The sequence below is a fragment of the Scyliorhinus canicula genome, chromosome 18 (assembly GCF_902713615.1).
Source record: "Scyliorhinus canicula chromosome 18, sScyCan1.1, whole genome shotgun sequence".
Taxonomy (NCBI): Eukaryota; Metazoa; Chordata; class Chondrichthyes; order Carcharhiniformes; family Scyliorhinidae; genus Scyliorhinus; species Scyliorhinus canicula.
In genome coordinates this window covers 48,395,396-48,420,472 of record NC_052163.1, presented here as the reverse complement: position 1 = coordinate 48,420,472, position 25,077 = coordinate 48,395,396, and the positions used below count along the sequence as shown (strand labels likewise).

General features: G+C 43.6%; 2 protein-coding genes across 5 annotated transcripts in view; one reads left to right on the top strand and one right to left on the bottom strand.

Annotated features, from left to right (window-relative positions):
- Nucleotides 1-24,032, bottom strand: part of LOC119952860 (ras-related protein Rab-40B) — an 84,985-nt gene extending 60,953 nt beyond the window's left edge. Inside the window, exon 1 of the mRNA XM_038776425.1 lies at nucleotides 23,552-24,032. Coding sequence (XP_038632353.1) covers nucleotides 23,552-23,768 — 217 coding nt within the window. The 5' untranslated portion in view covers nucleotides 23,769-24,032. The remainder of the gene's footprint in view (nucleotides 1-23,551) is intronic.
- A 400-nt stretch (nucleotides 24,033-24,432) lies between these two features.
- Nucleotides 24,433-25,077, top strand: part of LOC119952859 (fructosamine 3 kinase related protein) — a 38,112-nt gene continuing 37,467 nt past the window's right edge. The window contains exon 1 of one of the 4 annotated variants that reach the window (XM_038776420.1): nucleotides 24,433-24,624. In XM_038776420.1, the coding sequence (XP_038632348.1) occupies nucleotides 24,484-24,624 (141 nt within the window). In that variant the 5' untranslated portion in view covers nucleotides 24,433-24,483. The remainder of the gene's footprint in view (nucleotides 24,625-25,077) is intronic. The other 3 variants (XM_038776423.1, XM_038776422.1, XM_038776421.1) reach the window with 3 other exon arrangements.

The window sequence follows — 25,077 nt, the reverse complement described above, 5'->3', positions numbered from 1 at the left end:
CAGACAAGAACATTTGTAAAACTGTGAGGAAAGGATACGTCACCCCAGGAGAGGTTTAATTTAAACACTGAATTAACCACATTAAGATCCAAGAAAAACAGCGGGATTCTCCGACCCCCCCGCTGGGTCAGAGAATCCCCAGGGGGCGGCGGTTATACAGTATTCTCCGGCGCCGGTTTTCGGTCGGGGTCCACGCCACGCTGGTTGGGGGCCGTTGCCAGCGCCCCCCCCCCCCCCCCCCCCCCCCCCCCGGCAATTCTCCGGGCCCCAATGGGCCCCAACAGCGGGTCCTGACAGTTAAGTCGGCTGGGGAGGTCCTCGGAGGGGATCCAACCCCCGGGGGGGCCCCCAAGGTGGCCTGGCCCGCGATCGGGGCCCACCGATCTGCGGGTGGACCTGTGCCGTGGGTGCACTCCTTCCTTCCGCGCCGGACCCTGTCGGATTCCGCCATGGTTGGCGCAGAGAAGATAACCCCCTGCGCATGCGCCAGAATACGCCGGCTGGTCTGCGCATTTGCGGAACCACGCTGGCAGTTCTGTGCATGCGTGAGATCACGACGGCCCTTTGGCACACGCGCGAACTCGCGTAGTCCCTTCAGCGCTGGTTGGAGAATTCCGCACTTTCAGGGGTTGTTGCCGCCAGAGCGGTTGACGCTGGTTCTCCTGCCGGCGTGGGGACTTAGTCCCCGGAAAGGAGAATCCCGCACAATAGCTTTACAATCATCAGTTAGACAGTTCTTAAACACAAGGGAAAACTTAAATTTATGCCTTACCCCTTCACTATAAATGTTCCAACCAAGCAATGCCACTTAAAAATAACATTGACAGAACAGGTTTACTTGCTCATCGGTGCAAAAACCTTTCAGATAGCGAACCTTTCAAGAGCAACCTGAAAACCTTCTGTCTTGTCAGAAGCTTCTGCTCAACCTGACATAATTTGTCAAAGCTGCTGTTCAAATTAAAAATATCTAACAGACTGCAAAACTGCAAGACAGACCTGGCTTCGCTCATTAATTACATCATGTGTATCCCACCAAGTTCCATGACCTGCTTAGCTAGAACCAGTTAAAATCCGTCATAAATTATCTGCACTCTAAGGAACCTCCAGGAATCAAAACACAATTCCATTTGCCCCTTTATCTGTAATCAGGCAGGTGGTTGGAATCAATCATTTTTTAAAAATAAGTTTAGAGTACCCAATAATTTTTTTTTCCAATTCAGGGACAATTTTGCACGGCCAATCCACCTACCCTGCACATCTTTGGGATGTGGGGGTGAAACCCATGCAGAACGGGGAGAATGCGCAAACTCCACAGACTCCTAGGGCTGGGATCGAACCCTGGTCCGCAGTGCTAACCACTGTGCCATCCAGGTTGGAATCAATCATAACCTCACATTTTACGAGTCCTTATTACAGTGTTAGCAAACATAGTCTGGATACTTTAACCTAGATCTTTTAATAATATTACTGCAACAGATATAAATACAATGAGCTGGATTCTCCTTCGGCGGAATCCTCCGCATCGCCGAAATAGGTGCAGCAGGATAGAGAATCCTGCATATATATTACATCAACTTTTTAAATTCATCACAAAATATTGATAGAAGCTTGTGGTGAATGCTTTCAAATTGAACTATAAAATTGATAATTACCCACAATTTAACATTCTTACAGGGACTTTTTCTAAATTACATCTCTCTCAAACACATTCCATTTTTATTGCAGAATGCCAGCACTTGCTGAATTATATTTTTGCTTATAAGAGAATTAGGATAGATTTAAATCCAAGACTAAAAGTCACAGTAATAATCAGAAAATACATATTAGGTCTCAGATCAGAACAATGACATTACTTACCCAATCATTTAGCTATTCACTAAGATCCTTCCTTGTATCATATGTGGAACAAATTGGTGCCCAAGGACACATTCCAATAAAAATAAATATTCCAATATTATTGTGTCTGAAAACATTTTCAGTTAGTGCACCAGGGTTATAATTCATAGTTTGATTTTTAGAAATAAATTTAGAGTGCCCAATTATTGTTTTCCCCAACTACAGGGCAATTTAGAGTGGCCAATCCACTTACCCTACACATCTTTAGGTTGTGAGGTGAGACCCACACAGACGTGGGGAAGAATGTGATCAGTTTTTAACTGTATGATAAAGCGACAGTATTTTGTCAGATCCTAAATGAATTGAATTATGCGTGATTTGTTTTGCAAACAGGTCTTGCAAATTATTAATTCCCATCTGTGCATGTAAGTAGTCAATATTCCATTTAATTACATAATAGAAACTTAACTCCAAAAAGTAAATTTAATGAAGCACTTTGGGATGGCGTAGAATATTTGGGATCTCTACACAGTTTGGCAGTAAAATCATATCAAAATTACTTGTAATTTAATATGAAGCACCCTTAACTGACCTTTAACTAAACAATACTGCAGTTACCTAAAGAATCATGGGCCTCACTCCAGATAACAGGTAGGAATTTTAATCAGTGGGCAAAGAACAGTTTATTGCTCAAGTAACAATTCAGTGGACCTACATCTTCACTTTTCTCACATGATAATATTAACCAAGGAAGGAATTCCTACCCTTTGAATTCAAAATAAACAACAGTGTGGTTGAAGCAAGGTCCACAAATATCTTATTTTGCTCACTACAATGACAAGGGACTGGATTCTCCGATTCTTGGGCTATGTTCCCATGCCTGCGTGGGAATGGTGGTGTTTTACGCCCATAAAAATGGCGCAAAATACCACCGTTTCCTGGATTTGCTGAGGGCTGGCAGGACGGCTCTAGCTGCCGATACACCATGGAAGCGCATGCACATGGCAGTGGCCTGCATCGGCTGCGCTGTGCAATGCCGGTCGCTTGTGGACCCGGCCCGCAAAATAGTCCCCCTCTTTGTTTGGCTCGTGCACCCCGGACACTGCCCACTGTCCCTTCCCCCCCCATCCCCACCCAAGTGCCCCCGGACCCGAATAATGTCTCCCAGAGCCCGTGGGTTGACCCTCCCCCGACTGTGGCTACGCTGGACTGAAACCGCAGCCGCCACGCCGTCGGGAAAGCCAGTCGGGGATGGAGCATGGGGGGCGGGCCTCAGGCAATGTCCTGAGGCCATTGATACGTGGCACAATGTACTCTAAGAGTACGCCACTTTGGAGGCAGAGCATCATGAAAATGGCTTCGCCCCCGATTTGGTCGGGAACTCGGATTCTCTGGCCGTTCGCCAAACGCGATTTTGGTGTCGGCGACTGGAGAATCCAGCCCAAGATTTCTATCCCTCAATGTTAGAAATTTCCAATGTACCAATATCTTTGCTCAGAAACCTCAAAGTATGCTGCATTTAATACTTAATCCTAGAAAATGGAGATATTCCAAAACATCAAAAATGATTTTGAGCAGCCATCTTTCAAAAACAATGAATCATTCCATAATTAAGATAACTGAGATGGGCAAGGCCGACTATGAAACACACAATTTATCCAGTTGTTCAGAACCGGTTCTACAAAATGACTCTTGCAATGATTGGGATAATCTGAATGTTACTGAGGGCTTTTTCCCTTTATTTCCATGACAACCATCTGGCTAATATATTATTATACAAAATCAGGAGAGGCACATCCAAGAAATCTTTTCTAGGCTATTTGTTCATAAAATTAAGAATACAGAACTTTAATTGGTATCCAAGCCACCACTTGAATGCAGTGATACCCTGTTTTGAGGTACCATCTTTTGGATGAGCCATTAAACTAAAGTACGATCTTCTCTCTCCGATCCTTAGCACTATTCAAAGAGGAGCAGATAAGGTCTCTGTCCTAACCAACATTGTGTCCTTCAATAGTTTGGTTATTTATCTCATTGTTTGTGTGAAGACCGGTTTTCAATATTTGCTGACATTACCACATTGTCTGCATTTCCAAAATATTTAACTGGCTATGATACATCTGTTTCTGTTACTGGCTTTTTGCAAGCCATTAACAGATCTTCCAATTGCCAGTACTACACGCACCCAAATTCATAGAAAAGGGTCAGATGAAAGAAGCAGCTCCAGAATAACATGGTGACATGCCATCTTAGACAGAGAAACAAATGCTGCTTTAAAAAGTATAATTTGACTTGATGATTCGTAGAAACCTTTCAGATTTGATAATATTTCCATAGAATCCATACATTGCAGAATGAGGCCAATCGGCCCATCACATCTACACCGACCCTCCGAAAGAGCCCATTGCCCATGCCCTATCCCCGTAAACTCGTGACTCCTCCTAACCTGCACATCTTTGGACTGAGGGACGAAACTGGAGCACCGGGGGAAACCCGCGCAGACACAGGGAGAATGTGCAAACTCCACACAGTCACCTTTGTCTTGTGAGGCAGCAGAGCTCACCACTGTGCCAACCTGCCACCCATTTCTTCGTAATTACCATCTTAATGACAAAATCCTCAGCAGCAAATTCTGGCAACATCAAATAACCCTGAACAATTGAGATCTGGAGAGTATGATGTCCATACTTTGTATTAACAATAAGTTCTAAATATTGAGCACAATGACCTTTGGAACTGCTTTCTGAATGACAAAAGGAGTTCATACTGCTTCAAAATAATTGACTCTAATACTAGCCAGGAAAATACATCAGTGTTATTACTCCCAAATTTGGAATTAGAAACATGAGCGAAACAGCTCGAAATAACCTTTTGTAAGAAGAAAAGCCACATGCAGATGAAGTAAATCAGAACCCAGTCTAAAAGAAGCATAATGAATCGTATCATTTTTAGACCTCATATTTTCTTCTTTCAGTCCATTTATCAAGGAAGTTTTCACACAAAACAATTTAACCTGAAGAACCTGAAACATAGTACACCAAGCTACAACTTGATTTGAATTAAGGTAATTCATAAGGACTGTGTGCGACAAGAATTTAATGGTGTTATCAATAGCACAGTAATGTTGTATCATTGCAAACTAGGTCCTCTTCAGTTTTACATCAGCTTGTTTGAAAATAAAAGTCACACAGTAGTGCATATGGTAATGCAATCAGCAACATGTCCAAATTTGCCTAAAGCTCACCTCAAAAGATCAAAATTCACAGAACCAGAGAACAAAGCTGTTCCCTGCCCTGCCCTACCATTTCTTTACCAATCTATACTACTTGTCAGAATGAGACTGCAACATTTCAGTCCAGAACTTTTGCTATATTATTACATGGTGATTCACAAAATTGCAGGGCACTGCACACACCCACTTAAGCCCTCACTTCCACCCTATCCCCATAACCCAATAACCCCTCCTAACCGTTTTTGGACAATTTAGCATGGCCAATCCACCTAACGTGCACGTCTTTGGACTGTCAGAGGAAACCGGAGTACCCGGAGGAAACCCATGCAGACACAAGGAGAAAGAGAGTCAGCGTGGGTAAAACACAATGAGCAGTCATCCAACTCTCATCACCAGTTTATGCTTTAACTAGTCACAGGCATATGGATTTCTTCTGAGACTTGCAAAGAGACTAGAGTAATGTGAACAAGCACATATCATGCATGACCTGTGCTGATTACATTTTAGACGGTTATTGCACATTGTCCACTTCACCAGATTGCCCCAACTTTTGGACCTAAACTATGTTATCAATGGCATGGTTCATTATATTTACAGACGACACAGCGGTGCAGTGGTTAGCACCGGTGCCTCACAGCACCGAGGACCGGGGTTCGATCCCAACCCCGGGTCACTGTCCTTGTGGAGTCTGCACATTCTCCCTGTGTCTGCATGGGTCTCACCCCCACAATCTAAAGGTGCGGAGGGTAGGTGGATTGGCCATGCTAAATTGGCCCTCAATTGGAAAAATAAAAAAAAGAATTTCATTACGTTTACACTTGCCCACAGACACTCTGATGCACTGAACCTTCATTGAACCATAGAATTCAGCCCACCGCGTCTGCACAAACCCTCCGAAAGAGCCCTTCCCTCAGCCCACTCTCTCACCCAGTTTCCATAACCCCACCTAACCATTGGACACTGAGGGGCAATTTACCATGGCCAATCCACCTAACCTGCACAACTTTGGACTGTGGTAGGAAACCGGAGCACCTGGAGGAAACCGACCCACACACGCGGAGAATGTGTAAACTCCACCTGGGTCTCTGGTGCTGTGAGGTATCAGTGCTAATCACTGTGCCACCGTGCTGCCCTTTTTAGAATTCGGAAGCCACTTCAGCACACGACCATCTACATACAGGATGAAAGAGAGACAGAAAAACAAAATTTCTCCAACGATAATTAAATTCCGAAGCAACAAGACTCTCCAACAGTAGAAGTTAATTTCCTGTTGCAGACAGATTGCCAGGTTGCAATTAAAATTCATCAAGCGACTAAAACATTACTTCTCACGCAAGTACCTGCAACTTTATGCTCTTCCACATGTTTTAGTACTAAGTTTCTTGGTGAGATTGTTCTGGGGAACAAGTCTGTAGACAGCAACTTCTTGATTACCAATTCTACAAATGTGCAGTTGCTGCCAATTATTGTTCAATTTAAACTTTAATAGCAATGATTGATGATAGCCTCACTTCTTAATTTTTCTCCCAAATCTCAGCCATACGTTTTTCATTGTTGGTCCATTTACTAGGTGAGGCAGAAAAATGACACCAACGGCAGGACTACAACAAAAACCGAGCTTGTTTCCTCTCACGAACTCAAAGCATCACCGCTGACAATTGGAAACACCACTGCTGGTTTCTCCCAGTGGTGTGCTAATTTATTCTGATTACTGCTCTGAAATTATGCAAAAATGGGAATTCATTTTGTATCAAATTTCTGCACAATGACATCAGTATTAATTTATTTTATTTTTAAAAATAAATTTAAGAGTACCCAATTCTTTTTTCCAATTAAGGGGCAATTTAGTGTGGCCAATCCACCTAGCCTGCACATCTTTGGGTTATGGGGGTGAGATCCACGCAAACACGGAAAGAATCTGCAAACTCCACACAGACAGTGACCCGGGGCTGATAGGGAACCTCGATCCTCAGTGCCGTGAGGCAGCAGAGCTAACCACTGTGCCGCCACACCTCAGCATTAGTACAACACTTTTTTTTTAATGTGTTTTTTTTTTAATGTGCTCACGGGATGCAAGCACCACTACTTACTGCCCTCAAAAAGGTGATGGTGAGCACTCTTCTGGAAAGGTTTCATGTTAGCGTGGTGAAGATATGGATTTTGACGCAGCAACAATGAATTAATGGCAATATATTTCCAAGTCAAGATGGTATGTGACTTGAGGTGGTGGTGGTCTCTTGCACCTGCTACCCTGGTCTTTCTAGATGGTGGAGGTCACCAGTTGAGGGAGGGCCTCCTTTCAAAGACATTTTGGCAGCCTCAGCCTGGTAGTTTTGTCCTGAGCCAGCTTAGCCAATAGTGGAACCACTGAGCTATACTTGGTGATGGACATTGAAGTTCCCTACTTGGAGGATAATCTGTGCCTTTACAAGTGGCATCAAAATGTACTAATTCAGTGATTCAGGGAGGGTAGCAGGTGGCAATTAGTAAAGGTTTTCTTGCCCCTGTTTGACCTGATGCTATGAAACTTAATGGAGTTGGAAATCAGTGTTCAGGACTCCCATTTCCAAAATTGGGATAGGCTATACTCAGTGATGGAGGAGTCTGCGACATTGGCAGAAAGGAATGATTCTCTGAGCATGGTTATATCAGTCTCCAAATTTTGTCATGTCCCCAGGTATTAGTGAGGAAGAGCTTGCAGATTCATCTGGGCTTGATGTGCCTTTGCCGTGTCAGAGTCCGATGCAAGACGGTCAAGCCCATTTCATACTTGATGCACTTTGTTGTAGCAACAGAGTGGTTTGCTAGGCTAAATCAGAGAGCAGCAGTTGAGAGTCTGGAGGCACAAATAGGTGAAGCAAAGACATGTTTACTTCCCTAGTAGTTTCATGGTCACCACTGCAGATTCAGGTTTTTTGTTTGAGATTTAATTAATTGGTCGTTTAAATTCCTCAGCTGTTGTGATAGGAATTGAATTCATGTCATGTCCAAACTTTTGAATTAGTAAGCCAGTGACAAGACTACCATGCTACCATATTTGCTGCTGCTGTCTTAACAAGGATTCTAAATGTGGTGGAGCTGCGACTCCAAAAAAGCTGCAGCTGGAAAGAAGAGGCAGCTATATTTATATACCCACTTGCAACCTAATCTCCATCTTTCGAACATCTCTTGCAAAAATAAAAATAATAATTTTCCTGTCCACAAGTTTCTTTTCACATGCAGAAATTATATTGCTGGATATACAGCTACTACTAAAACAACAATTCTTACATTATCAATCATGCAACCAGTACAAGCCCATACATATCTCATGTCGTCATAGTTACATGGCACAAAGAAGCAAAAAGGTACGAATGTTATAAATAATGATATTGTCATGTCGCTAAAAGCCGAAAATAGATTTGAATGCCTAACACTGAGATTTTGCAAAACTGCAGATGTTGTTTTCGTCCCAGATTTTACAAGCCCAAAAAGCTTTGATTATAAGCTACATAATTATGTCAAGCATTATTCCATTTCATAAACTACTGTTTATCTGTAGTTCATGCTTAAAGGCGTGTTCTGATCTTTCAACTCAGCTGGGAACTGCTGATACCAGCAATGTGGGGTTCCATAGGAAATGATGTAGGCTGGCAATCGTCCCAAGCCTGAATACCATGAACGTCATAGCTAAATGAGAACATTTAGTACAACATCAAAACAACGTTTTAGCAAAAGGAGAAATAAAGACCGAAATATACAAATCCCTTCTTCCATTTTTAACTGTTCCTCTCAAGTTGATGGCTTATATTGGACTAAGGTTCCATATTCTTCAGCAGTCTGCCATTATTTTGCCCAAGTGGTCAGTGACAGTCAGCATGCTCATCGACCATGGAGGTTGTGCCAACCAAGTCCAAATTGGTCAGCACAGTAAGTACGCACCTGACCATTTTAGGATGGATCAACTGGACAGCTATCAATAGCAGAACCCAGAGCTGATTTTACATCAGAAGTTTAGAGTTCAATCAACAACAAAGAAAATTACAGCGCAGGAACAGGCTTCACAGCCCTCCCAGCCTGCACCGATCCAGATCCTTTATCTAAACCTGTCGCCTATTTTCCAAGGATCTACTTCCCTCTGTTCCCGCCCATTCATATATCTGTCTAAATGCATCTTAAATGATGCTATCGTGCCCGCCTCTACCACCTCCGCTGGCAACGCGTTCCAGGCACCCACCACCCTCTGCGTAAAAAACTTTCCACGCATATCTCCCTTAAATTTTCCCCCTCTCACCTTTACATTGTGACCCCTTGTAATTGACACCCTCACTCTTGGGAGAAGCTTGTTGCTATCCACCCTGTCTATACCTCTCACAATTTTGTAGACCTCAAATCAGGTCCCCCCCTCAACCTCCGTCTTTTCAACGAAAACAATCCTAATCTACTCAACCTTTCTTCGTAGCTAGCACCCTCCATACCAGACAACATCCTGGTGAACCTCCTCTGCACCCTTCTAACGCATCCACATCCTTCTGGTAATGTGGCAACCAGAACTGCACACAGTATTCCAAATGTGGCCTAACCAAAGTCTGATACAACTGTAACATTACCTGGCAACTCTCATACTCAATACCCCATCCGATGAAGGCAAGCATGCCGTACGCCTTCTTGACCACTCTATCACCCTGCGTTGCCACCTTCAGGGTACAATGGACCTGAACTCCCAGATCTCTCTGTACATCAATTTTCCCCAGGACTCTTCCATTGACCGTATAGTCCGCTCTTGAATTGTATCTTCCAAAATTCATCACCTCGCATTTGCCTGGATTGAACTCCATCTGCCATTTCTCTGCCCAACTCTCCAATCTATCTATATTTTGCTGTATTCTCTGACAGTCCCCCTCGCTATCTGCAACTCCACCAATCTTAGTATAATCTGCAAACTTGTTAATCAGACCACCATCAATCATTGCAATTATAAGGTCATCAGAGACAAACAGGTGATTGAAACTGAAACAGAAACCTTTCTGTTTTCTAAAGCTCAACACCTCACTGGATGGTGTCTAAACCTATCAAGATACATTGAAGTGGCAGCACAGTGGTGCAGTGGTTAGCATTGCTGTCTCATGGTGTTGAGGACTGGGTTCGGTGCTGAGAACCCAGGTTCAATCCCAGCCCCAGGTTACTGCTGTGTGGGGTTTGCACATTCTCCCAGTGTCTCCATAGGTCTCCACCCTACAACCCAAAGATGTGCAGGGTAGGTGGATTGGCCACGCTAAATTGCCCCTTAATTGGAATTTTTCTTTAAAAATCAAGGTACATTGAAGGCCTGAAGCCAAATCAACTTAAATGACAGCCAGCTCACGCATTCAAATTGAACACTCTCTGCCTTGTAGGACTGTTCTACAACTGTAGCCAGCCCTGTTCTCTATTTAAAGTCAAAACCTAGAAAGTGAAAGGAGCTTCTTCCCTAACTAAATATTTCAAATCCACATATTTATTGTAAATACTACACTGCGTACAGAGTAATTCAACACAAAGTCGTGCTTTGAAACATTTTAAAAGTTATACCATGGTAAACATTAATAGCATACTGTTATGTCATAAATCCACAGTAAATATTTTTGAAGACCATTATAAATGCATTTTGCGGGACTTCCGGTGACTGTGGGCGGGAGGCAGCCGCGCGTTGGAGGGCTCCCGTTCGGGAACGGCATTGTTGGGGATTGACTCCCGGTCCAAGGGGCAGCGAAGACGGTGAAGGTCAGGATAAAGCACAGGGAAGGGATGTGTCGAGGACTAGTAAAAATAACGGCTGTGAAAACAGCTGAAAATCCGTCGGGGAGTAGAAGGGTCACCGCGGGGTCACCAAGGAAAATGGAGGCTGGAGCACCAGGGGAGGCCGCATTGCTTACGGCTGAAGAAATAACTAAGGTGATGGCTGCGGAAAGGCAGTTTACAAAATACATGGAGACAATGAGGAAGGAGATGAGGGAGGTTTTCAGTGTGTTGGTGGAGGAGGCGATTTCCCCGGTGACGACGGCGGTGGCGAGCACAGTGGCGGAGGTGCGGAAGCAAGGGGAGGCACTGAAGGAAGTGGAGGAGACATTATTGCAGCACGGTGATCAACTTACCTCAATGGGGAAGGAGATGCGAAAGTTGATGGAGATTAACAAGGATCTGCGAAGAAAAATGGAAGACCTGGAAAACAGATCCAGGCGACAGAATTTGAGGATTGTGGGGCTGCCCGAAGGAGTTGAAGGCCGACTGAGTATTTTGTCACTGTGCTGGCAAAACTATTGGGGGAGGGGGAGGATCCCTCCCGATATGAACTGGATTGGGCTCATCAGTCGTGGAGGCCTGTACCAAAGGCGATTGAGCCGCCAAGGGAAGTGACTCTGTGCTTCTGTAGGTACAGTGTGAAGGAGAAGGTCCTGTGCTGGGCCAAGCAGAAGCGGGTGGGGCAGTGGGCTGGAGCTGGTATACGTGTATACCAAGATTTATGGTGGAGCTAGCGAGGAGGCGGGCTGCTTTCAACCGGGTGAAGAGGGCACTGTACATTAGCAAGGTGCAGTGCGGCATTGAATATCCAGTGAAGCTGAGGGTGACTTACAAGCTCAAGGACTTTATTTTGGAATGGCGGAAGCAGCGGAGGAGTTTGCAAAGGCAGAAGGACTGTGGAAGATCTGAGAAATGGCCATGTGCCGATGTAACCTCATGACTGTATTTTCTTTTTTTTTGATTCACTGCATGCGGGTGTATGGGCTAAAGGAGCCAATGTTGTATATATTTGGACAAGGGAAGTGATGGGACTTTCACTCAAAGTGAGGGCTCTTTGGAGTGTAGGTGGATATGTGGGGTTTGTGTGCTAAAAGGGGATTTCTGGGCTTTCCTAGGGCCGGGCAAAGGGGAAAGGGAGCCGGGCGGGGGCCTCCACGCTGGCCGGTTTAAGTCGGCCAGTGAACGGGAGTGAGGTGGGGGGAGGGACTGCGGCCATCGGAGCCTGGCAGAACAGTGTCCGAGTGGTCTAGCCGGGGTGGAAAGTTCAGGGGAAGGAACCAAGGTTGGGGGAAGGAGTTTTACAAGAGGCAGTGAATGGGAGGAGTTGGGGAGAGGGGGGGGGGGGGGTTTACAACGCTTGGGTATCATGTACGGCACTCTTTCAGAGGTTGGACGGCGTTGTGTGTGTGTGTGTGTGTGTGTGTGTGTGTGTGTGTGTGTGGCGGGGGGGGGGGGTAAGAGAGAGACTCTATGGTGACCATGGGCGGTCCCGGACTCCTTTTTTCTTTTTCTCCTTTGTTTTTTGTTTCCACCGTGGGAGGGTTTGTTTTATTGGATGCATATATTGACAGGTGGGCCGTTGTTTGGGGTGGTGGGAGGATGGGACCATTGTTATTGTTAAGGGGATTGATTTTGTATTTGTTACTGTTTGTGGGTGGGGTGTAAATTTTGAAGGAAAATTTGAAAATGGAGAATAAAAACATTTATTTTTTTAAAAATGCATTTTGAGAACCAATTCAATCAAATTAAAACTTCCCAATTGAGAAGTATCCATTTTAATTAACTAATTCCATATCAGAGTACACTAAACAATGGATTCTTAATTTTAAAAATTTATTCATCTTAAATTTTTCAATGCAACAAACAGGCATGTCTGCATTTCCAATTCAAAGATTTGGATGTTTACGAGAAACCCTCCCATTTGCAAGGAATTTTCCCTGCAAAAACTTCACATTTAGCACTCACACTGTTCTACAGTGCTTTTAAATCCATTTAAAATGAGTGAATCATTTGTCATATGGACGCTGAAAATATCTGGTGCAAAGTAATCAAAGTTCTGTAATTTGGAACCACAGCACATTGCTCGTATGTTTAAATGAAAACCCACAGACTTGTACAAGTTACCACCACTTGCCTGGGCAGGCAGAAATTTACTCTCCATCAGTTAAATCTTCAACATGCTAAAATGCTCTTGTGTATGAACAAGCGTTAGGTGATTCATTCATTTTAGGTACAGAATCAATTACAGTTTTTAAGTTTATGGTGAGGACAGCTGTAGTCCTGCCTATAATGCAAGTAACAAAATATTTAACAAAAGGAATTTTGCTTTGGAAACAGGCCACTGATACTACGTGACACAGCAACATTTTGTGAATGGCAGATTGTTTGAACCCAAATGTAAATATTCAAATGTTCCTTTCAAGAAATATGCTCCACAATATATTACTCCTTTTGCACACTTGTATATTGAATATCCAGACCCAAATTGTCCATGTTGATAAGGGTACAGTATATAGTTATGCAAATATATTATACAGGATTCTGCAAATACTATGAAACACATGATTCATGATTATCAATGATGCTTCATAATACCACGATGAACTAGAAAGAAATCTAATGCAAATTAGTGGCACCAAAACAGCTACACAATTGGGGGTCAGTTTAAAAAAAAAACACATCAATTCTCCTAACAACAGGACTTAATTCAAACCAACATATAGGAGCTACAAAACATCCGCAAAAGACCAAACCCCTGGCTCAGTCAAGTGCGCAAACGTTTGAACAATCAAATTGCCCAAAGAGAAAAAAATATCCTTTTTAAATAAACTTTTCTTTCCAGTAGCCATTCATACTTACATGCTTTGCCAATTCTAGTCGAGAAGTGATCACTGTGAAGCACAGAGGGCAGCCATTCTATAGTCAATCTGCCTCTTAAAAGGAAAGCGTCTGGCACCCACTTCATCAATTTATTGAAAGCTTGCAACATTACTGAACCTGCAGGAGGTCCAAGTTTTCTCTCAAATGCAAACTTATTTCTCGCTATTTTGCCACAAGTTAGAAAATAACTTCAGCCATAATCCTCTAAATGGTGTTTTTCAAACTTTTTTCCAGGGACCCATTTTTACCAACCGGCCAACCTTTGGGACCCAACCCGGCCGACCTTCGCGGCCCACCATTTTCTCTTATCTCGTTTGCTGCTGACAAAAATGGAGGAAATGGTTTTGGGTCCCTTTGGCCCTCGTACATGCTCCTCCAATGGAACCTGTTGGATGAAGGTGAAGCCTTCCGGTGTCGGAAAGTATGGAGTCTCCATCTTTCCAAAGTTCGGCATTATTTTTCCTGTAAAATTTTATCAAATAAAATCCTCCTGAACTTGTAAAAAAAATAAAAGTAAAATGGATAAAATAAATGAATTAAATAAAACGAATAAAACCTCCCCGATCTTGTAAAAAAAAAAGCTGCGACCGTTTTTTAAAAAAGCGGCCGCACTACGCATCCTGCACTGATGATCTGGCACGCATGCGCAGTGCGGCCGCATTTTTTAAAAAAACATGTTCGCGGCTTGCAGCCGGCATTATGAACAGCTCGCTGCTACGCGCGATCGGGAGCGCTGCGACAGACGGCTCCGCGACCCTCCCGACACCCAAATTTCAAGGGGAATCCAACAAAAAAAATAAAATCACAGTTAGGGTTTAAGTAATTGTAGTGTATAGTTACAGGAGGTACATACAGTCACAGAAAGGTTCATATACAATTTCAATACAGGTCCATGAAACATGGTAGGAGCAGCTAATGTGGGATAATTAACACAACTTTGATATTTTATTGTCAAATGTTAAATTATATTACAATTAAATCATTTGATATCTTTCTTTTTGGATTATTAAATTCTAAGAACAGAATAATGAGGAGAAGTAGGCCATTCAGCCCTTTAACCCTACTCTGCCATTTAAAATCCTCCGGACTCATCTTCACTCTATATTCAGCCCTTTGTAACATCCAAATACTATTCAGCTCTTTGTAACATCCAAATACTATTCAGCCCTTTGTAACATCCAAATACATTCCATACCTGCATATTTGTGATTTGTGCTCAAAATTATTATTATTAAAGACAAGTCTGCCCAACACTGCCCAGTGTCTCACCACTTTTCACATTTTCGTTCCAATATGGATAACTTTGCACTTTTAAAAAATAATGTAAAGGTTGTGAGCATCACTGGCTAGACCATCATTTATCGCCCATTCTTAATTGCCCTCGAGATGGTGAAATGCCTTCTTGAACTGCTGCAGCCCCTCTGTAGTGTTGTTTAGGAGGGAGTTTCAATATTCCGACCCAGCAACAGTGAAGGAAGGGCGATATATTGCCAAGTCAGGATGGTGAGTGACCTGAAGGGGTGCCTCCAGGTGATGCCATTCCTATGTGTCTGCTGCCCTTATCCTTCAAGATGAAATGAAATGAAAAATGAAAATCGCTTATTGTCACGAGTAGGCTTCAATGAAGTTACTGTGAAAAGCCCCTAGTCGCCACATTCCAGTGCCTGTCCAGGGAGGCTGGTACGGGAATCGAACCGTGCTGCTGGCCTGCTTTAAAAGCCAGCGATTTAGCCCAGTGAGGGTTTGGAAGGTGCTGTGTAAGGGCCTTGGAGAGTTCCTGGAGTGCATCTTGTTGATAGTACATACTGCTGCCACTGTGTGAATTTTTTTGGATGGGTGCCAATTAAATGGGTTGCTTTGTCCTGGATGGTGTCAAGCTCGAGTGTTTTTGGAGCTCGGCTCATCTAGGCAAGTGGAGAGTATTGCATCACACTCCTGGTGTGCCTTGTAGATGCTGGACAGGCTTTGGGGGAGTCAGGAGGAGAGTTACTTTCTGCAGGATTCTTAGCTTCTGACCTGTTTTTGTAACCATAGTATTTATATGGCTCGTCCAGTTCAGTTCCTGGTCAATGGTAACCCCCCAGGATGTTGATGGTGGGGGATTCAGCAATGGTAATACCATTGAATGTCAATGACGGTTAGATTCTCTGTTGTTGGAGTCAGTCATTGTCTGGTGCAAATGTGACTTGCCACTTGTCTGCCCAAACCTGAATAATGTACAGGTCTTGCTGCATTTGGATGTGAACTGCTTCAGTCCCTGAAGAGTCACAAGTGGTTCTGAACGTTGTGCACGTGCAGTCATCAGCAAACATCCCCACTTCTGACTTTATGGAAGTAAGGTCATTGATGAAACAGCAGAAGATGCATGGGCCCAGAACACTACCCTGAGGAACTCCTGCAGTAATGTCCTGGAAGCAGATGATTGACATCCACCCACCACAACCATTTTCCATTGTTCCAGGCATGACTCCAATGAGCAGAATGTTTTTCCTGATTGCCACTGATGTCAGTTTTTCTTAGTCAACTGCTGCCTTGATGTCAAGGGCAGTCACTCACCGCACATCTCCACATGTTACTATACTATTTGTAAACAATATTATATATTTTATCTCTTCTAAATCATAACTAAGACTTTAAAACTCCTATTTGCCAATTGTTACTAATTGCCCAACACAATAATTTTAGCAAAATATAAAATCCAGGATCTGCAAGTATCGGTATATGTAGCCCATATGTATATATCAGTATGTGTAGCCCATCTCTGAATACTACATTTTACAATTGTTTTGCCTTATATTAAGGAAAAGATTCTTTTTCAGTATTGTCACAATGTTTTTTTTAAGAATACTGTACATGCTATTGGTAGTTACTTGGAATTTTAATTCCACATACACTTCAACAGTGAAAATTACCCAACAATGCAATTAAAGAGTTTTCCCTTCCAATACTGGTTGCAGCTGGTGAAATATTTCCAAGTGATACTAGAGCGAAGTAAATCACTGGGGATGGCGATTGTGGAAATAAATTACAGATATTGAACTAAGAGCAGTACACAATATTACATAAAGTTCATCTTCCCTTCCATTTCACCAAATAATGGCAGTAACACAAAATCTTTTTACCATAAAAATAAACTTGAATTTTTCCTATAACAGGTACTTGCATTCATCATAAGCTTGAGCAGGAAAAGCAAGCCAGCTACAAACTCCTCTCAGTGCATGAAAGTTGACACTCAATTCAACAGGGAAAATGGTCTTCTCTGCCAGCTCCCTGCCTCATACGCAGCACCAACAATGAAGCAACCTGACTATTTCTGGTTGATTTGTGCTTCAGAAACAGGTCTTGAATGAGCAATCACAATGACACGAACCAGTCATATTTGCAAGTTAAGCAAAATGTTTTTTAATTAATGCATAGGTCACTGCACCAGAAATAAATTATAAAAAGTAAATCCAAAATAAGTTTTACAACACTATTTTGCACTAAAAATCAGGTGCTTTTACTATGTGTCTGTTAACACAAAATAATTCATGAAAGGGCATGGTATGTGAGCAATGGTTGCAAGGTAACATTTATGTCAAGCTATACCAAGGCTTGACGGGTCAATCACATTTACCTAAATCTCACGATTTACTAAAAAGAGTAAATTGAACAGCAATTTTCAGCATCTGAATGAAAATCTTGTGCATTGCATCCACAACCTTCACCAGATCAGAATCTTGCCGAGAGATTCAGCATTGAAATATATCAAATTGCATGAATGTGCAATACTTATCAACAAGGTATGCAAGAAAATGTCCCAGCTTGTCTATGCAATTAAGTGTTTTTGATGGCATGATAAGTCTTACGTATTGCCAAACAACCTCTCTGGCAATGAAATTTTACTTATGAATGTGAGGTTTTGTAGAGTGATTATGTTTAATCTCTCTTTTTTGATTCAAGGTAAAATGAAGTAGTGGAGAAAGAGAGACATTTGACCACCTGCCAGTTCTGCCCAGAGACAAGCTCATGTGACCTGGTTGCCAGAGGACATGGGCCCAGATACAAATTTATTGAGTAAGGTGCAAGCTTTAATACTTGGGACACAAAGTCAAAGGCAGCTTACTGCTACAGACTCCAAGTTAGTAAGACTGAAGGATTTGGGGGAAAATAGACCTACAACAGGCATTGAAATGTCAAGCAGAAGAAATTATGTGGAGATGCCGGTGTTGGACCGGGGTGAGCACAGTAAGAAGTCTGACAACACCAGGTTAAAGTCCAACAGGTTTGTTTCAAATCACTAGCTTCCGGAGCACTGCTCCTTCCACAGGTGAATGAACTTTCAAATCACCAGCTTTTGGAGCTTTGCCTCTTCCTCAGGTGAATGCCACCAAGGTTCATTCATCTGAAGAAGAAGCAGTGCTCCAAAAGCTAGGGATTTGAAACAAACCTGTTGGGTTTTAACCTGGTGTTACAAGACTTCTTACTAAGCAGAAAAAGGTCTGCTTTTGGGCTGACCACAAAGCAGAGAGCAGGTGTGCTGTAATTTAGTGTATCAGTTGCCTACAAAGTAATGTTTGGTCAAAGTTGGATTTTAATTTGTTTGCTATAGTACAAGCCTTAAAACATGAAAATCTGTTGTGGGACCCTTTCCGTAGGTCACTGGGAAAGTCATCTATTTTCTTTTGGACATCTGTTTATTGGAGGTTTACAATTTTATACACAAATATACACAAAACAAGCAAAAGCAAAAAGACAGCTACAGCTGTAGGTGTCAATGTGCAACAAATAAAGCCTGAAACAGCAGTCATTACAATGTTAGGAACAAGAAGATCGGATGAAAATAGACCTACAACAGGCATTGAAATGTCAAGCAGAAGAAATTATGTGGAGATGCCCCCCCCCCCCCCGCCATCTGCTCGCAAACAGAATACAGGCAATATTTTAGCCTTATATCACATCCATGGCTTAAAACAGAATGACAGAAGAAGTAAATAATACCCTAGAACCCCAGTACTGAGGGGAATTTGCCGAATTCTTACAGCATAATTTGCACTTACTCGGAACAGGGAACCACTCTCACATTCGAGATGGCAATGGACAAAGACAAATTCAAAGTGGATCGGGCGCAATCAACCCCAACAATCCATGGTCTCCCAGAGAAAGTAACAAGAGAACAAGAGCAAAGAATGAAGAAACAAACCCCCACAACCCCGCCTCAGGACCACAGACAAAAATCACTGAACCCTCAGCATCGACACTTCCCCCATAGGGCAGGCAGTCCCAAGAGGAAGATAGCCTGGTCCCAGTTGGAAAGAGGGAGGAAACCCACAGCAGGTTAAGAGGGCAGTCAGAGTAGCCGCAGCAATCTTTACCCCCTGCCAGAACTGCGGGATCTCCAAACATCAGAGACCACAAACACAAGGACCACCAAAAACAAATTGATCCCAGCTTGTCCATGCCACCAAGGCCCAACTTTCAACATCACCACCAGTAGCCAACAAGGGCATGAAAACAAAGATGGATATAGAGGACAATCTCAACACCTCATTTTGTCCAAAATTAAGAAGAGACGCCCAGGAACAGTCAGAACACTTCAGATCCACAAGATTAAGACAAAACAAAAACCAGCCAACCATCACAAGGGCCTGCCTGACTCTCAGGAGGAATTAACCAAAGGATAAAGAATAATGACTGGGCCCCACCTTCAGACCTACCCCAACTCAATGCCTCTGAGCGTGGATCATCCATCTCATGACCTTCCCAAGGCACCCCCAGAGAAGATGCCATGACCTTACAGGCACCAAGACAATGGCCATCACACCAGGCCTGGCCAAACCCAGCACTGCCACAAGACTAGAAAACAAAAGGAAATGAGCCCCTAAGACTACCATGACCAATCTATCCAACACCAACCCAAAGCCGGTCCCGTCTGGTCCCATAGGAAACACAGGACACAATGGAACGCTCCTGAGAGGGTCATTACAACAGGCACATCATCCCCAACAAAAACAGAGGATGCTAAGGCTGATCTTACCACAAAAGTTCAGAAAGCTTAACAACAGTCAAAGAGGGAGAACCAATTCAGGATAAAAGGCCAACGTCCCATTAAGGGGTGCTTGACAAACTCCCGTCACCAACAGGATAAAACACAGCCCACGTGGGGCCGGAGAAGAATAAACGCAGCCAAATTGGATCCAACTACGGGGAACCTTCCTCAAACATAGCAAGGACAAAACTGACCTTACCACCCATATCCGCCACCCCGCTCCAGGTCTGCTCAACCCGCCCCACAAGGATACAAAAGGATAAAGAAACGGTGCACAACTCTCACATGGTACAAACTTATTAATATAGGATAATTGACAGTACAAGACATCACCTCCAAATAATTCATTTCCCAGAAAGCAAATAAAATAACCACATTAACAGACAACATCAAGACTATTAGGGAGTTAAGATCAGGATCAAAACAGAGATAGTCATCAAGATAAATGATCACTCCACTGGCCCAAGAAGAAAGAAGACATCAAGGATTTAAAAAGGAAAACATCTTCCAGGGTTTTCAATGATCAGAACATGAGTTTCACCACTTCCAGCCTGCCCACACGACCGGGGCCAGGCGGTCAACAGCCAGGTTCCCGCATGGGAGGACAGCCCGGCTCGGCCAACATCCTGAGGCCATCTCAGCCCGAGGATTCAAAGACAGGATCAAATGTGCTCCGTCGAATCCAAGGCACCCGCCCTCCAGATCGAGATTCCGGAAACATGACGGCCAGTTCTCAAACTCAGCCAGAAACCTCTCTGCCATCTCACCGGAGACACCAGACTAAGCAGGGCTCCACACCAGTTTCCCCTCATCCTTGTCCACATCCCTCAGGAAGGATGACAGGCCACGCAACAGGATCCTGACTGTGTTGAGTGGGCTTTCTCTCACTTTCGCAAGAACGTCCTCTGCACCACCACTGCCTTCAAAAAGCCACCTTGCAACTCCAGAAATGCTCTGCATAGCAAAATCTAGCCATTCAGATGGATTGGCATTATCGCAGGCAGCCATCATCCGCTGGTGAACACCGTATTATTCTGGCTGGAATCCCTTCAAAAGTAGGTACGTCTCCAAAGACAAAGCCTCATTCCAACTTCTTCCAGCTGCCACCAATCAACAAGGTTTAAAGCCTTTTAACTTTACTCAATAAAGCTGAAACACTGACCAACATCTTTTGGAACATTATGCTAACCATGTAGGCCAAGAAAAGAAAAACAATGTGCAGAAGGATAAAAATTAAGATTGAAAAATGGGCAGAGCTGGAGCTTGCGAAAATGCAGCCACTCCCTCGCTCACATCACGTGTCCTCAATCTTTCTTTTTAACAGTTTGCCCGAGAAGAATATTGGAGTCTCATTCCTTCAGATTATACTTATCACTGGATTTTCAAAAACATTTTTAAAAGTTTTTTGGTTCCCCTTCATCTTGCTCTCTTAATCTCATCTTTCATTCCCTCTGTTGATTTTACTTTCCGTACATGATTTTACATTAGAGTTGATAACAACTCCTTGGTTCAGACTCTGCATCCTTCATTAAGGATTATTCACTCTGATTGGTTATCAAGAGACACTGTTGTTTGCCTTGTTCATACATGTCTCAGATCCTCTGGAGAGGATCCTACATTTACTTTATCAGACTTCCACTGGCCATATGCTGTTGCCGAAAAACCAAAATGCGTGTGGGCAGGTATCAGTAAAATGAACATTATGGCGACACGTGACACATTGGTTAGCACTGGGACTACGGCACCGAGGACCCGGGTTTGAATCTCAGCCCTGGGTCACTGTCCGTGTGGAGTTTGCACATTCTCCCCATGTCTGAGTGGGTTTCACCCCCACAACCCAAAAGATGTACAGGTTAGGTGGATTAGCCATTCTAAATTGCCCCTGAATTGGAAAAAAAAATAATTGGGTACTCTAAATTTATTTTTAAAAAGTAAAAGGAACATTGCCTCATACCAAAATCTGAACCATAGTGAGGCTCTAAGCAAGTTTTATATCTGAATTCAATACATAAAAAAACACATTCCTTCAAGACATACTGAAAACCAATAAATTTAAAAAGGCCTCAATAGCAGAATTTTAAAAAAAATACATCACTCTAATTCTCAACATGAACCACAATGATACAGTTAGCAAATTTTGCATTTGATCAGCACATGTTCTCTTCTATCATCATTAAGGTTGTGAATCCTTCGCTCTTTCTATTGATATTTCATATTAAATCTTCACCACTGCTGAAAAGCTACTTGGATTCTGACATTACAACTTCAAAAATATTAAAAACTAGAATATTTCTAAGCATGCTGGCTAGCTTGTTGTTTCCGGAATTATTTTGGGAAAACTTGCAACAGTGCAGTTCGCGAAGTTTATACTGCAAAATTTCAGCCAATACTACACAACACAAACATAGACAGAAAACACTGGACAATTGCAGCAGGTCTGACAGCATCTGTGGAGTGTGAAGGGAGTTAACATTTTGAGTTTGGATGACTCTTTGTCAAAGCTGAAAGACTATACACTCAACCAACCGCACATTTGTTTGCATTATTTCCTCAAACCAACCAGGAAAATGTGAGTCAACAAAAGTTCATGATCAAATTAGTACAGAATTCTTCTTTCCATCCGCAAGATTAATTTATTTATATGTGGTTCACAAATGCTGAATGGATCAATCTCGAACCTCTGCGAATCGCAGTTTGAAATAAAATTGTTAGAATTTTGCCTGTTTTTGATACTCAGAAACAATTTGAACAAAGAATATAAAATATAATTAGGGAGACCAAAATTTGAAAAACATACTAAAACATCTCTGAAAGCTACATTTTTAAATTGCAGTACTGCCATGGAGTAATTCTGTATTACTGTAGCTAGTCAGTATTATAAAAGAACATGCATGCATTTATGCAGTGCTTGTCACTATGTCAGGAGCTACCAAAGTAACTCAGATTCAATGAAAAATATTTGAAGTGTAATCGCTGCATGTAACAAAATGCATTGCTAGGATCTACAAAAAGAAATGAGATACTTGATTGGGCAACCAGTGTTTGGTTGCGTCAGCTCGTTCTGCTGCTCAATCGTCATTCAAATCTCTGCGACCTCTAGATAATACTAGTCCAGCACACTCTTGGTTGGTCTCCCCCATTCTGTCAACTTAAGGTCGTCCAAACCCCTACTGCTTGCGTCTTAAATTGTAACAAGGTCCACTCCATGGGATGAAAATTGTTGGCTGTGCGATGAAAATTGTAAATATCAACTGTAATTACAAGCGTAGTGACAATGCAGTATTGGAGTTCCAACAAAGAGTCATATTGGACTCAAAATGTTTCTCCACAGATGCCACTGAGTTTTTCCCACCACCTTCTGTTTTTACATTGGTAAACAATGATTTGAATTCAGCTTTGTCGCTTACAATAGACGTGCAATTTTGATTTTATGAATGAAGTATATTTTGGGTGGTTAAAAGAATATACATCGGTTGCCGGCTCTTGTGTGTTTTTGAACCATAGAAAAGCTACAGCACAGGAGGAGGCCATTCGGCCCATCTTGTGCATGCCAGCACGAAGAGATCCAGGTGTTCTTTCTAATCCCACTTCCCGCACCCGGTGCCCTTTTAGTTTTAAAAAATATATTTTTATTGATGCATTTGCAAAAAATGTTATAATAACAAACAAAACAATAATAACATAAACATCAACATGGTAAACTAGACATTTTCCACTCAACCCCTTCTGTACATCCCTTAACCATATTGCACCTACACCACCGCCCTGTAGTTTACAGCATTATGGGTGCAGGGGAGTTTGTGTTCACTACTCACCCATGTTGTAACCGTAAGGCGATTCGCTGGCTCCATCCTGCAGGCTGGCCAGGATCTCCCCCTTCCCCACATCACTGTCACCCACCAGCAGGAATTTCAGCAGAAAGTCGTAAGTCTTCACCGGGCTGCCTTTGTGGCTCATCCTCTCACGGGCTACGCTCCATTCCGGAGCAGCGGACTGGCGGCAGTTCCTTTCGTTGAACAAGTAGAAATTCATCAGACAAGTTTCGGCTCGCTGTCGTTCACTGTCCCATGGAGGGGGTGCCCCTCAGGGAGCCGGCGCTGACAACCATTCACCGTCCGCTGCCCATCGCTTTCTGCCCCTCAACTATGTGAACTTGTGGGGTTTTTTTTCTCTCTCCGCCCGATCTTTCAAATCTGCTCCAGCTCCGCTTCAAAACACCTTCAAACTCAGCTCGCCGCTCTCCAGCCTCACCGCCGATCTTTCGGCCTCTGACGGCTCGTCACCTCCTCTCCAATACAACAGGACGGCCCCGCCTCCAGCCGCTCTCCCGTCATTGGCCGGCGTGACCCCGCCTCCAACCTGCCCACCGCCGATTGGGCGGCTAAGGTGTCAATCGCAGCTGGCCCCGCCTCTGCTCCCCTCCTCCCGCCGCGCCGCTTGTTTACATCTCGCTTGGACCCGCCGGGGTCCTCGTGGCTGCCACCTGAGCCGCAGGGGATGCTGGGACTTGTAGTTTTATCAGAGCGGCCTGAAGTCGCGCCTGTTTTATTAATTTTTCTGGGGAGGGGGTTTTCTCTCCCTTCCTTCAAGGGGGGGGGGGGGGGGGGAAACAACCAAAAGCTCTTCAGAGGCGGGACTTTGAAACTTTCCTCTCGTCACACGATGATGGGGGGGGGGGGGGGTGGTCCAGGGTCAGGCGGTCGGTTGACATCTGCCTGTCGAGGTCCCCGCAGCCAGTTTGCTAAAGATGGAGAGCTTGTTAAAGAGGGAGCTGAACACAGTTACTCTGAAAGCTTTGGGACACGCAGCGGGTGGGTGTATTAGCCAAGGGCAGAGTTATGAGACGGATTCAGGAAGAGTTTTTGTCAAAATCAATCATAAAAGCCAGGTTAATGCATTTCATTTTCGGTTTCTTTGAACGTTGTTATGATGTGCGCAACTGTGGTGGTGGGTGGGGGGAATCTTATACAGTTTAACTAAATGCTGCAGGCCATGCATTGGATAGAATGGTGGTGGTTCTGACACCTCGCCTCCTGTTCTGTGGTTAGCACCGCTGCCTCACAGTACCAGGGACCCAGGTTCAGTTCCAAGCTTGAGTGACTATGAAGTTTGCATGTTCTCTACGTGTCTGTGTGGGTTTCCTCTGGGTGCTCCAGTTTCCTCAGTCCAAAAATGTGCGGGGTAGGTGGATAGGCCATTCTAAGTTGTCCCTGTATGTGCAAAAGGATAGGTGGGATTATAGGGAGAGCGAGTGGGGCCTAGGTGGGGTGCTCTTTCAGATGGTCGGTGTAGACTCAATAGGCTAAATGACCTCCTTCTGCACTGTCGGGATTCTATGGAT